The sequence below is a fragment of the Cynocephalus volans genome, chromosome 17 (genome assembly GCF_027409185.1).
Source record: "Cynocephalus volans isolate mCynVol1 chromosome 17, mCynVol1.pri, whole genome shotgun sequence".
Classification (NCBI taxonomy): Eukaryota; Metazoa; Chordata; class Mammalia; order Dermoptera; family Cynocephalidae; genus Cynocephalus; species Cynocephalus volans.
Genome location: NC_084476.1, coordinates 606,644 through 619,880, shown reverse-complemented (window position 1 = coordinate 619,880; position 13,237 = coordinate 606,644). Strand labels below are relative to the sequence as shown.

General features: G+C 45.1%; 1 protein-coding gene across 2 annotated transcripts in view; it reads left to right on the top strand.

Annotated features, from left to right (window-relative positions):
• Positions 1-13,237, top strand: part of CACNA1B (calcium voltage-gated channel subunit alpha1 B) — a 195,330-nt gene that overhangs the window by 47,430 nt on the left and 134,663 nt on the right. For both annotated transcript variants that reach the window (XM_063081919.1, XM_063081920.1), the window contains exon 7: positions 11,718-11,821. In XM_063081919.1, the coding sequence (XP_062937989.1) occupies positions 11,718-11,821 (104 nt within the window). The remainder of the gene's footprint in view (positions 1-11,717; positions 11,822-13,237) is intronic.

Genomic DNA, 13,237 nt, shown 5'->3' with positions numbered 1-13,237 from the left:
CTGTCCTCTCCCTGTAGCCAATCAAGGAACAGTGTCCACAAAGACAAACACTGAAAATAGCTCTGAGCTGGCCACATTCCTGCCAGCACCACCACATGAAGGGCCGTGTGACCAGGGCTCTGCAGCCCTCAGTGTCCCTGGGGAGGGCGTGGGCAGGAAGCAGACCCCGGGGAGGGAGGTGCTGCTGAGGAAGGGCCATAGAGGTAACCCGCTGGGCTCTGGGCACTGCTCATGCAGTGGTGAGCAGGAGGCAGCAATGGTGAGGATCGTGACACCTGCTGTGAAGAAAACGAGGGACGAGGAGTATGGAGTGGCGAGTCAGAGGACACTGGGAGCACAAGGCCTGGCAAGGTCTAGAAAGCAGGTGCTGTGGGATGCTGCCTTGGAAGTTTGGCTGGGGCACCAGGGTGCAATAGCAGCAGTGAGTTGTGAGGCTGGTACCAGGAAGACCCCAGGGCAGGGGGCCGAGTACCGGCAGGACCCACTCTCCACACTACGGGCATACAGGACCGGTCACTGGAGATTAGACAGAATTTTTTAAAAGGGTTCTTTGGGGAGAGAGCATGCTCCTCAGTGCCAACCCAGTGAAAGGGGCTTTTGTGGCACCCTCAGATGTATGTTCCTTTAAGTGACAAACAGAAGCCATTGGCCTGCAGCAGGGGTGGAGGCGGGGAGTTGGGAGCAGGGGGAGGATGCGTGCGAGTGTCTCGTGTACCAGCCATAGTCAGGCAAGAGTGGGCAGCCAGGACCAGGGCTGAGGATGGGGTCTCAACAGAGAGCCTCTGTTCAGAGTGGACTGCTGCAAAGCTGGTGGCAGTGGGCAGGGACGGGGGAGGCTCTCCAACTGGAGGAGAAATGCTGGCCTGTTTTGTGGAAAGTGTGTGGAGTTGAGCAGAGCTGCAGAAGAGCACACACAAGGTCTGTGAGACATGAGTCAGCAGTAAATTCCCGTCCAGCCCAGAGAGATGAGGTGATCTCAGGACAGTGGCACACAAGGAGGAGCCTGTCTGCCCCCTTCCTTCCCCTCCTCTGCTTTGACAGTGTCAGGGTCAGCAGCCTCCACAGCAGCTGACGAAGGAGGAGCAGTGCTAGGTGTGGAGGACACCGAGGGGCCACGCCTTCCTCCCCCACTGACAGCAGCCAGCTGTGGCAGGGCAGATTAGGGCAGTGGGCATTGCTGGCATGGAGCATGTCAGTTCGATTACCAGCTGGGACTGGACACTTGATTACTGAATTAAGGCTGTTTTTAACTTGAAGTAATTGTAGAACTTTCTGTTACCCGAGAGTTATTAGAAAGCCATGGTGTGTGTGTGTGTGTGTGTGTGTGTGTGTGTGTGTGTGTGTCCAAATTGTCATCTGTGGGCATGGGAACGGTTGTTCCACTGACCATATTCAAAGGAACAGTGGGAGGTAAATAATGTTGGTTTATGGTTATACACATATGATTTTGCTGATGTTCATTGTACTAGTTACATGCAGATGTTAGGAAAGAGTGGTCAGATAGTATGGGTGCAAAGGCCATACTCTGCGATTAACACCAACAGGACCTGCTCATAGATTGCGAGAGGAAAAGAAGAATCAAAGGTATGACTCGAACCACTGGGGAAAGTGGTGCCATTTACTTAGAAGGGCAAAGTCAGGGGCAAGGTGTTTGCTTAGTTCTGTTTTAGTGGAGGATGGTGGTGGAAATCAAGAATTGTGTTTTGGCTCTGTAGACAACTATCTTCATCCAAGTGGAGATGTTGGATATGCAGTTGGGTATATGAGAGAGACGTCAGAGGGGACAGCAGGGCTGAGGATTATGTTTGAAGACAGCGATGCAGAGATGTGTTTAAAATTCAACAGGTCTCGGTTCTGTTCAAGATGGCAGAATAGACAGTTCCTAGCATCACTCTCTCCCACAAATCAACCAATTTACAACTATTAAAAAGCAACAACAGGAGGCCCAAGAGCCATGCCCGAACAGGCAGGAGTCATGTGCCTCAGGATCCCCAATCCAGGCCAGTCCTTGCCACTCAGAGAGACCTGAGAGCTGCTGGGACCACATGTCCTGAGTCAGCCAGGCCAGAACAGGCAGGTGCTCTGAGACCCCCCAGCTCAGGCTAGCCCCACCACCCAGAATTGGCAGTCCCTTCAGGATCCAGGCCAGACATCAGGGTGGAATGAGTGGACTGTGATACCCCCTGCCACAATGACAAAATACCAAAGGAAAGATACCAGAAATATGAAAAATCAAGAAAGTATGACACCACCAAAGGAAAATAATAACTCTCAAGCTCTAGATCTTATAGAACAGGAAGTCCTTGAAATGACTGACAAGGAATTTCGACCAACAATTCCAAGGAAACTAAATGAGATACAAGAAAGCTCAGTTAGAAAACACAATGAAATGAGAAAAAATATACAGGACCTGAAAGAAGAAATGTACAAAGAAATCAGTGCTCTGAAAAAGAATGTAGCAGAGCTTGTGGAGCTGAAGGATTCATTCAACAAAATAAAAAACACAACAGAGAGTTTAACCAGCAGGCTAGAACAAGCAGACTAGAAAATTTCTGACCTTGAAGATGGGCTGTTTGAATTAACACAGGTGGACCAAAAAAAAAAAAAAAAAAAAAAAGGATTTAAAAAATTGAAGAAAATCTGAGAGATAACAGACAACCTTAAGCACTCACATATCCAAATCATGGGTATTCCAGAAGGGGAAGAAAAAGGAAATGGCATTGAAAACATATTTAATGAAATAATAGCAGAAAACTTTCCAGGTGTAGAGAAAGTCACAGATCTCCAGATTCAGGAGTCCCAAAGATCCCCAAACATATTCAACCCAAAAAGGTCCTCTCCAAGACATCTTACAATCAAACCGGCAAAACTCAAAGACAAAGAGAGAATCTTAAAAGCTGCAACAGAGAAGCATCAAGTCACTTATAAAGGAGCCCCAATCAGACTAACATCAGACTTTTCATCAGAAACACTAAAATCCAGAAAAGAATGGGATGATATATTCAAAATATTAAAACACAAAATTTGCCAGCCAAGAATACTTTACTCAGCAAGGCTATCCTTCTGAAATGAAGGACAGATAGTATATTTCTCAAACAAAAACTACAGGAGTTCACTACCACATGACCAGCCTTACAAGAAATTCTCAAGGGAATACTGGGTTTGGTACCTGAAAAACAGCCATCACTGCCATGAATACACAAGAAAGAACAAAACCCGCCAAAAATGCTAACAATAAAGAGAAAAAATAGTTTATCTACCACCTCAAGAAACCAACAAACACAGAAGACAAATGGAAAATCAGAAAGAAAGGAACAAAAGATACTTAAGACATCTAAACAAAAATGAATAAAATTCTAGGAGTAAACCAACACCTTTCAATAATAACTCTAAATGTAAAAGGATTAAATTCCTCCCTCAAAAGATGCAGATTGACTGACTGGATTAAAAAGATGAACCCAAAAATATACTCCTTCAAGAGACACACCTCACCTGTAAAGACACACATAGACTAAATGTGAAAGGACGGAAAAAGGTATACAGTAGAAATGAAAAACGAGCTGGAGTAGCTATTCTTATATCAGAAAAAATAGACTTTAAACCAAAAACCATAAAAAGAGATAAAGAAGGCCACTGTATAATGATAAAAGGGTCTATCCATCAAGAAGACATAACAATCATAAATATATATGCACCCAACATTGGAGCAGTCAGATTTATAAAGCAAACACTATTAGATGTAAAAAATGAGATAGACACTAATACCATAATAGTGGGGGACCTGAACACCCCACTCTCAACATTGGACAGATCATCTAGGCAAAAAATCAATAGAGAAACACAAGATCTAAACAGCACTTTAGACCAATTGGACTTCACAGATGTCTACAGAACATTCCATCCAACAACCTCAGCATATTCATTCTTCTCATCACCACATGGAACATTCTCCAGGATAGACCACATGTTAGGTCACAAATCATGTCTCAACAAATTCAAAAAAATTGGACTTATTCCATGTATTTTTTCAAATCACAATGGATTAAAATTAGAAATTAATAACAAACAAAACTCTGGAAACTATACAAACACATGTAAATTAAACAATATTCTACTTAATGACATATGGGCCCAAGAAGAAATTAAACAGGAAATCAAAAAAATTATTGAAACTAATGAAAATAATACTTCATACCAAAACCTGTGGGATACTGCAAAAGCAGTACTAAGGAGGAAATTTATCACATTAAATGCTTACTTCAGAAGAAAGGAAAGATGGCAAGTAAACAACCTAATACTTCACCTTAAAGAACTAGAAAACCAAGAACAATCTAAACTTAAAGTGAGTAGATGGAAGAAATAATTAAGATCAGAGCAGAACTAAATGAAATAGAAACCTGAAAGATGGTACTAAAGATCAAGGAAACAAAAAGTTGGTTTTTTGAAAAGATAAATAAAATTTACAAACCTTTAGCAAGGCAAATTATGAAAAGGAGAGAGAAGATCCAAATAACAAAAATTAGAAATGAAAAAAGTGATATTACAACTGATACCTCAGAAATACAAAGAATCATTAGAGACTACAATAAATAACTATATGCCAACAAATTTGAAAATCTGGAGGAAATGGATAAATTTCTGGACACATACAAACTACCAAAACTGAGTCAAGAAGATATAGTAAATCTGAACAGACCAATAACAATAAAAGAGATTGAAGCTGTTATCAGAAGTCTCCCAACAAAGAAAAGCCCAAGACCAGATGGATTCACTGCAGAATTCCACCAAATCTTCAAAGAGGAATTGATACCAATTCTCTACAAACTATTCCAAAAGATTGAAACAGAGGCCATTCTCCCAAACTCATTCTGTGAGGCAAACATCACTCTGATACCAAAACCAGACAAAGATACAGCAAAAAAGAAAATTACAGGCCAATATCCTTGATGGATATAGATGCAAAAATCCTCAATAACATACTAGCTAACAGAATACAGCAACACATACACAAAATTATACACCATGATCAAGTGGGATTCATCCCAGGGATGCAAGGTTGGTTCAACAAATGCAAATCAATAAATGTGATACACCACATCAATAAAATCAAAGACAAAAACCATATGATCATCTTTATAGATTTTGAAAAGCATTTGAAAAAATTCAACATCGTTCGTGATAAAGACTCTCTACAAGTTAGGTATAGAAGGAAAGTATCTCAGCAGAATTAAAGCCATATATATTAAGCCAACTGCCAGTATCAACCTGAATGGGGAAAAGCTTTTAGCTATTCCCTTAAGAACAGGAACTAGACAAGGATGCCCACTCTCACCACTCCTATTCAACATAGTGTTGCAAGTACTAGCCAGAGCAATCAGAGAAGAGAAGGAAATAAAGGGCATCCAGATTGGAAAAGATGAGGTCAAACTGTCCCTGTTTGCAGATGACATGATCCTATATGTCAAACAGCCTAAAGCCTCTACAAAAAACCTCTTAGAGTTGATAAATGATTTCAGCAAATTAGCAGGATACAAAATCAACACACAAAAATCAGTAGCATTTCTATACTCCAACAGTGAATGTACAGAAAAAGAAATCAAGAAAGCTAGCCTATTTGCAATAGCCACCAAAAAAAAAAAAAAAAAAAAAAAATTTAGGAATAAAGTTAACCAAGGATGTGAAAAATCTTCCTGAAGAGAATTACAAACCACTGTTGAGAGAAATTAGAGAGGACACAAGAGGATGGAAAGATATCCCATGCTCTTGGATCAGAAGAATTAATATTGTGAAAATGTCCATATTACCAAAAGGAATCTACAGATTCAATGCAATCCCCATCAAAATTCCAATGACAGTTTTCTCAGAAATGGAAAAAAATTATCCAGACACTGATATGGAATAACAAAAGACCACGCATAGCCAAAGCAATCCTGAGCAAAAAAAATAAAAGCTGGAGGCATAACACTACCTGACTTTAAACTATACTACAAAGCTAGAGTAACCAAAACAGCATTAAAACAGACACACGGATCAATGGAATAGAATAGAGAATCCAGAAATCAACCCACACACCTACAGCCATCTGATCTTTGACAAAGACACCAAGTCTACACACTGGGGAAGAGACTGCTTCTTCAGAAAATGGTGCTGAGATAACTGGATATCCATATGCAGGAGAATGAAACTAGACCCATACCTCTCACCATATACCAAAATCAATTCAAAATGGATTAAAGAATTAAATATACATCCTGAAACAATAAAACTCCTTCAAGAAAACATAGGGAAAACACTCCAGGAAGTAGGAGTGGGTACAGAATTCATGAATATGACCCAAAAAGCATAGGCAACCAAAGGAAAAATAAACAAATGGGATTATATCAAATTAAAAAGCTTCTCCACAGCAAAAGAAACAATCAACAGAGTGAAAAGACAACCAACAGAGTGGGAGAAAATATTTGCAAAATAAACATCTGACAAAGGATTAATATCCAGAATATACAAGGAACTCAAACAACTTTACAGCAAAAAAACAAATAACCCGATTAAAAAATGGGCAAAGGAACTGAATAGGCATTTCTCAAAGGAAGATACACGAATGGGCAACAGACACATGAAAGAATGCTCAACATCACTCAGCATTCGGGAAATGCAAATCAAAACCACACTGAGATACCATCTCACCCCAGTTAGAATGGCTAAAATCCAAAAGACTCTGAATGATAAATGCTGGCGAGGTTGTGGAGAAAAAGGAACTCTCATACCCTGTTGGTGGGACTGCAAAATGATGCAGCCTTTATGGAAAATTATATGGAAATTCCTCAAACAATTACAGGTAGATCTACCATATGACCCAGCTATGCCACTGTTGGGAATATACCCAGAGGAATGGAAATCATCATGCCAAAGAGATACCTGTACTCCCCTGTTTATTGCAGCACTATTTACAATAGCCAAGAGTTGGAACCAGCCCAAATGTCCATCATCAGATGAGTGGATAAGGAAACTGTGGTACATCTACACAATGGAATACTACTCAGCTATAAAAAAGAATGAAATACTGCCATTCGCAGCAATATAGATGGACTTAGAGAAAATTATATTAAGTGAAACAAGTCAGGCACAGAAAGAGAAATACCACGTGTTCTCACTTATTTGTGGGAGCTAAAAATAAATAAATAAATATACAAACAAATAAATGTGGGGGTGGAAAGAAGACACAACAATCACAACAATTCCTTGAACTTGTTAAGACAAGTGACCAGACATGATAATATGATGTAAATAGGGGGTAGGGAGAGGGAGGGGGAAAGAAGAGCGGGTAAAGGGACATGAAAATCAACTACATTGTATATTGAGAAGTTCAAATAAAAATAAATAAATAAAATAAATAAATAAAATTCAACGGGTGAGTGGTTCAATAAACTGTAGTGCGTCCATCCATAGAGTACTACTCAGTGATGAAAAGGGACAGACTGCTGACACTCAGTAATCTGGATGAGTCTCCAGAGAATGGTACTTCAGTGAAAACAGCCAGTACCAAAAGGTTACGTACGGTATGGTTTCATCTGTATGACATTCTTGAAATTACTAAAGTATAGATATGGCAAACAGATTAGTGGTTGCCAGGTATTAGGAGGGGTGAGGTTGAGGGAAGTGGGTATGACTAGAAAAGGGCAGCATGAGGGATCCTCATGGTGATGGAATGTTCTGTGTCAATATCAATATCCCATTTGTGATTCTGATTATAGGTTTGCTGGTTGTTACCATTGGGAGAAACAGGGTAAAGGATACATGTGATATTTCTGTATTATTTCTTACAACTGCATGTGAATCTACAATTATCTCAAGATAAAAAGTCTACTTAAGAAAAAAAGCCAGTTCCCTTTACCCCATATCTCCCTGCAGTTACTTCCCACTTCTCTGCTCCTTGAAGGACTAGTCCATCCTTGCTGCGCTCACTTCCTTACCTCTTTCTCCCTGTAACCCACACATTCCAGTGTTTTCTCCCCACCCCCGAGACTGCTCTTGTCAAGGTTACCAACAGCTTTCTTCTTACCGACTGCAACGGTCAGGGTTTCTCTTCTCATCTTCCTTGACCTCTCAGCAACATCTGGCCTGGTTGATCACTTTCTTGAAACTCTTCACTCTGCTTCTCAGGCACAGTACGCTCGTGGTGTTGGAGGACATCTGGTTGTTTCCAGTCTTGTGTTATGTATAAACTTGCATTTGTCTGGGATAAATGCCCAAGAGTGCCAATTTCTGGGTTGTATGGTAGTTGCATGTTTACTTTTTAAGAAACTAAAACTTTTCCAGTTTTATATTCCCATTAGCAGTGTATGAATAACAAGTTTTTCTGCATCCTTGTCAGCACTTGGTGATGTCACTGTTTTTGAACTTTAGCCATTCTGATAGATACATAGTGATATGCCATTGTGGTTTTGATCTGCATATCCTTATGGCTAATGATGTCGAGCATCTTTTCATGTTTATTTGCCGTCTGTATATCTTCTTCAGTAAAATGTCTCTTCATATCTTTTGCTTGTGTTCTGTTTAGATTGTTCTTTCACTGTAGAATTTTTAGAGTTCTTTATATATTCTAGGTACTAGTTCTTTGTCAGGCATTTGCTTCCAAATATTTTATCCCAGTCAGTAGCTTGTCTTTTCATACTCTTTACTTGGTCTTTTGCAGAACATTTTTAATTTTGATGGAGTCCAGTTTATCAATTTTTCCTTTTGCTGACTGGGCTTTTGTGACAATCCTTTCCATCCCATGTCCCCTCCGTTCTGTTGTTGTACCTTTCCATTGAGGTTTTTATTTTTAGTATTGTATTTTTCAGTTCTAAATTTTCCATTTGGTTATTCTTTATATCTTCTACTTATTTGCTGAGGCTGTTTCTTTATTGAGACTTTCTATTTTTTCATCTGTTTCCAATGGTGTTCAGAATTGCTTATTGATGCATTTTGTGATGGCTGATTTAAAATCTTTATAACATACTTCTGTCATCTCTTATCTTAGTGTTGGCATCTGTATTAGTCAGTGTTATCCAGACAAACAGAAACAATAGGGTGTGTGTGTGTGTGTGTGTGTGTGTGTGTGTGTGTGTTTATCATAGGGATTGGCTGACATGATTATAGAGGCTGGCAAGTCCAAGTCTGCAGTTTAGGCCAGCAAGCTGGAGACCCAGGAGAGCCAGGGGTGCAGTTACGGTTCAAGGCCAGCCGGCAGAGATGAAACCCAAAAGCAGTCTGTTGGGAAATTTCCTCTTCCTTGGAGGAGGGTTGGTCTTTTTGCTTTATTCAACACTGCAACTAGTCGGAAGGCCCACCCGCATTGTGGAGAGCAATCTGCTTAATTCTATCAATTAAAATGTTCATCTTATCCCAAAACACTGTTTCAGAAACACCCAGAATAATTTCTAACCAAATATCTGGGCGCCCCATTGGCCCCATCAAGCTGACACACAAAATTAGCCGTCACAGCATGTGTATGGGTTGTCTTTTCTCGATCAGTTTGTGCTTTCTCTGGTTCCTGGTGTGATGAATGAGTTTCAGTTGAAAACTGGACATTTCTGGTATTATGTCATGAGGCCCTGGATCCCAAACTTCTGTTTTATCTGGCTTCCTCTGTCACTACTGTCAGGGGAAGGGGGATACTGTCTGGTTACAGGTGAGTATAGGAGTCTGGGTTCCCCACTTGGCCTCCATTGATTCATGGAAGGGGCCTTTTCCTTAGCACCGGGCAGGGGTGGCAGGTCCAGTTCTCCACTGTACCTCCAGGAAACTTCCCTGGTTGGGAGGATCAGGTGTGCCTGATCCACCCTCCTTCCTGCTGGATGGTGGTAAAAGCCTGGTTCTCCCTGCTCCCCTCTGACAGCACCCTAGCAGGGCCGGGGGGGGGGCCCCACTGCTGAGTGTGGGGGTAGAAGTCTAGGCCTTCCACGTGATCTCCACTAATACCACGGACATGGGCTGGGATGAGGAGGCCTCATTAACCCCTTGTTGAGGAGAGAACTTCCAGCTCCCTACTAGGCCTTTTCTGACAGCATCCCAGTTTGGGGGGTGGGTGGGTTGGGCGCCTCACCGCAGTCTAGGCCCTTTACTGGGTCTTTGCTGGGAGGGCGGAGGCGGCATCACGGTCTTCCGTGGTGCTCAGCTGGAGCAGTGTGATGACTGTCTACGCTTTCTGTCTTGCTAGGCTGCTGCTCTCCTGCCCCTTTGGTTAGACAGCTGGCTTTTGCATTTTTTGTCTGTACCTGTTTTTGCATTTCCAAGTTGCAGGCTTCTTCAGCTCCAAGTCTGGGATGTATGAGGCAGAAATAAAACCCAGGGACCCTTAGGTCCTAGCTGGTCTGCCTTCTTTTCTCCACCTTTCAGAGTCTTCTTACGTTTGCTTTACATATAATGTTCAGAATATTAATTATATTTAGCGGGAGGTATAGAGAAGAGTGTGTTTACTCCATCTTCACAGAAGTGGAAGTCCTTGCTTGCTTCGTCTTTGTTTTTTAAGATGAGAGCAGTTCGGGTGACGTGGCTGCGATGGGAATGACCCCTCAGAGACGGGAGATTGCAGGAGCCAAGAGCTCTAGTGGGGGAGGGCCTGAGACTGCAGCAGTGACTTCTCGCCTTCTTCCCAAGAAGGAAGCACACTTTGAGGGTGCACTTGCAGGCAGGTTGGTGGCCTTGGTGGCCATCTAGTCTACAGGTCTGAGTTGCATGTGAGACTGAGCAAGGTGTGGTCAGGGAACGTGAACCGCAGTTAGAGTTGGGATTCTGAAGGTCATTCCTGGGTTAGGGTCCAGGGATCTCAGGGGCCAGCCTGGAATCAGTGTCTAGGGATCAGAAGCCACAAGCTGCAGTCCATCCACGAGACCCAGGACTTTCCAGGGGTTGTGTCTGCAAATCTTGCCAGGGCTGGCAGATACTGGAGCGCAGGAATACTGACAACAGCACCTAGAGATTGGCACCAGCTGCACGGCAGTTCCCAGGTCATCCTCCGGCCTCTGTCCTACTTGGGGCCCTGGCCTGTGACGTATGAACTACCTTTGGAGAGCAAAGTGAAGGGGCCGTCTCCCTCCTGGCCTGCCTGTAGCACTGGACTTGCATGGAGAGTGAGTTTCTCCACCCCTTAGTCAAGTCTACTGGGGACCCATAAGAATAAAACAACTGTGGAATTAAATTATATTCAAAGGAGCTCACCCTTTTGTGGGCTGTGCTATAAAAAGCACAAGACCTGGGGGAGATGGCCCGTCTTTGCTTTCAGATACTCAGGTAACACCTGAGTGCTGGGTTCTGTCTTGGCAAGGCTGGTGGTGAGAACTGTCCGCTGGGGACAAGTGGAGAAGGCGCAGCACAGAGGCCCCCTGCTGCTGCTGCGCGGTGGGAGCTGCTGCTGCGCGGTGGGAGCTGCTGCTGAACAAGGTTAGACATGAAGCTTGGGGCCTGTGGGGTTCCATTCAGGAGGAAATGTCTCTGGAGCTGCTCAGGGTACCTGGCAGCCTGGGGAGGGCTGAGTGTCCCTGCCCCTCTGGAGCCATAGCCCGGAGAGAGCTCTGCTGTGCAAGGCTCAGGTGTGCTTGGACCTCTGGCTCCACCTGGATTCCCCCAGACTGGCCTCGCCCTGCCTGGACCCTGCCAGGTGTTTGCTTCTGAAAAGAAGCTTGATCGGGGCTGTGTGTCTTGTCTGTCTGTCTTAACCCCTTCCTTCTTGCTTCCAGACAAACGATGCGGCTGGCAACACCTGGAACTGGCTGTACTTCATCCCCCTCATCATCATTGGCTCCTTCTTCATGCTCAACCTGGTGCTGGGTGTGCTCTCGGGGTAAGAGGCCACGCGGGCCTGACCTGGGCACCCTCTGTGTTCTCAGGCTGAGGCGCAGCAGGCTGTGGAGACAGACGTGGGTCCATGTGACATGGCGGGTGGGCTGGGCCTGGCTCATGGGCCTCGCTCGGTGGCAGTTGCTCCCAATGTCCTCGGCTCTGGTGGCCTTTCCTCTGGGCCACTGTCCTGACCTGTCCCTTGACCATCCCCTGGCCTCCTTCCTCTGTCACCCCCTTAGCCTTTGCCCTGGCCTCTGCCACGGAAGGGGCTGCTGCAGATCGTGTCTGGTGTGGCCTGTGCTGGGGTTTCTGGGCAGCCTCAGAGAGCAGCTCTGCTACTGCAGTGAACGAGTGGAATGACCCTCTGAGTCTTGGCTCCAGTGACCACTAGGCTCTTTACCCCAGCCCTGACCCCTGTGTGCCCTCTCCTGTCAGGTCAGCTCTTTGTGCCAGGCTACTCCAGAGCGAGGGTGCAGGGCTGGGAGTCCCTCACAGAGCAGGATTCTTCCTGAGCCCTCGGGGGAGTAAGATGTCGCAGGCTAGCGTGGCCAGGCCTAGCCTGGGGACAGCAGCACTCTCCTGTGCTGCCCTGTGGCTGAGAGCTGAGGAAGTGCAGTGTGCTGAGGGGCACAGTTTGGCCCCCCTTCCACAGAGCTGAGGAGGCTGTGCTGGAAGGAGGCAGAGAGTGTTAGACTTGGCCTGCCCCTGTGCCCCCACCTTGGCATCCAGCTCCCTGTGAAGCTGGAGGGGAATCCATTCTGCCCACCCTGAAGATTCCTGCTCAGGCCCAGGAATCCTGCGGTGAGCTGGGGACAGCGTCTTTGATACAGTCTGGTGGACCCAAGGGGTGGCTGCCACACTGGCCTGAAAAGGAGCAGCCACAGAGAGGACAGTGGCTGGGGGCCATGGCTTCTGTGCTCTGGATGGAGTCCTTAGCCTTGGTCCCCTCCTGTAAGGGATATGATTATCACTAGCATGTCATTCCTAGCGTTTCCAAAGGGACCAGGTAGGGCCATAGCACAGGGGATGGACGTAGAACTCCTGGTCTGGTGGAGAAGCCAGGGGAGGCTTGGGGCTCAGAGAAGGCAGCTGGGGGTGGAGCCAGGCGAAAGAGGACAGAGAACCTTCCAGGAAGAGGACAGGCGGGTGGAGACTCAGCGGTGCGGAGGGGCGTGGCGTGTGTGCCGCAGGGATGCTCAGAGCTGGAGCCGGAGGGTGCAGTGCAGAGGGGGTGCCCGGACTGGCAGGGGGCTGGCGGTAACCAGACTTGTGAGGAGTGTAGGCTCTGTGCTGAGGACAATGCACAGTGGCAAGACTGGCAGAAACACGGGTGGGTTCCCAGGGAGGCAAGAGAGCAGCCTGCTCAGGGTTGCTTTGTGGGTCTTGCTCTGGAGAACGTGCAGACAGGACTCGGGGC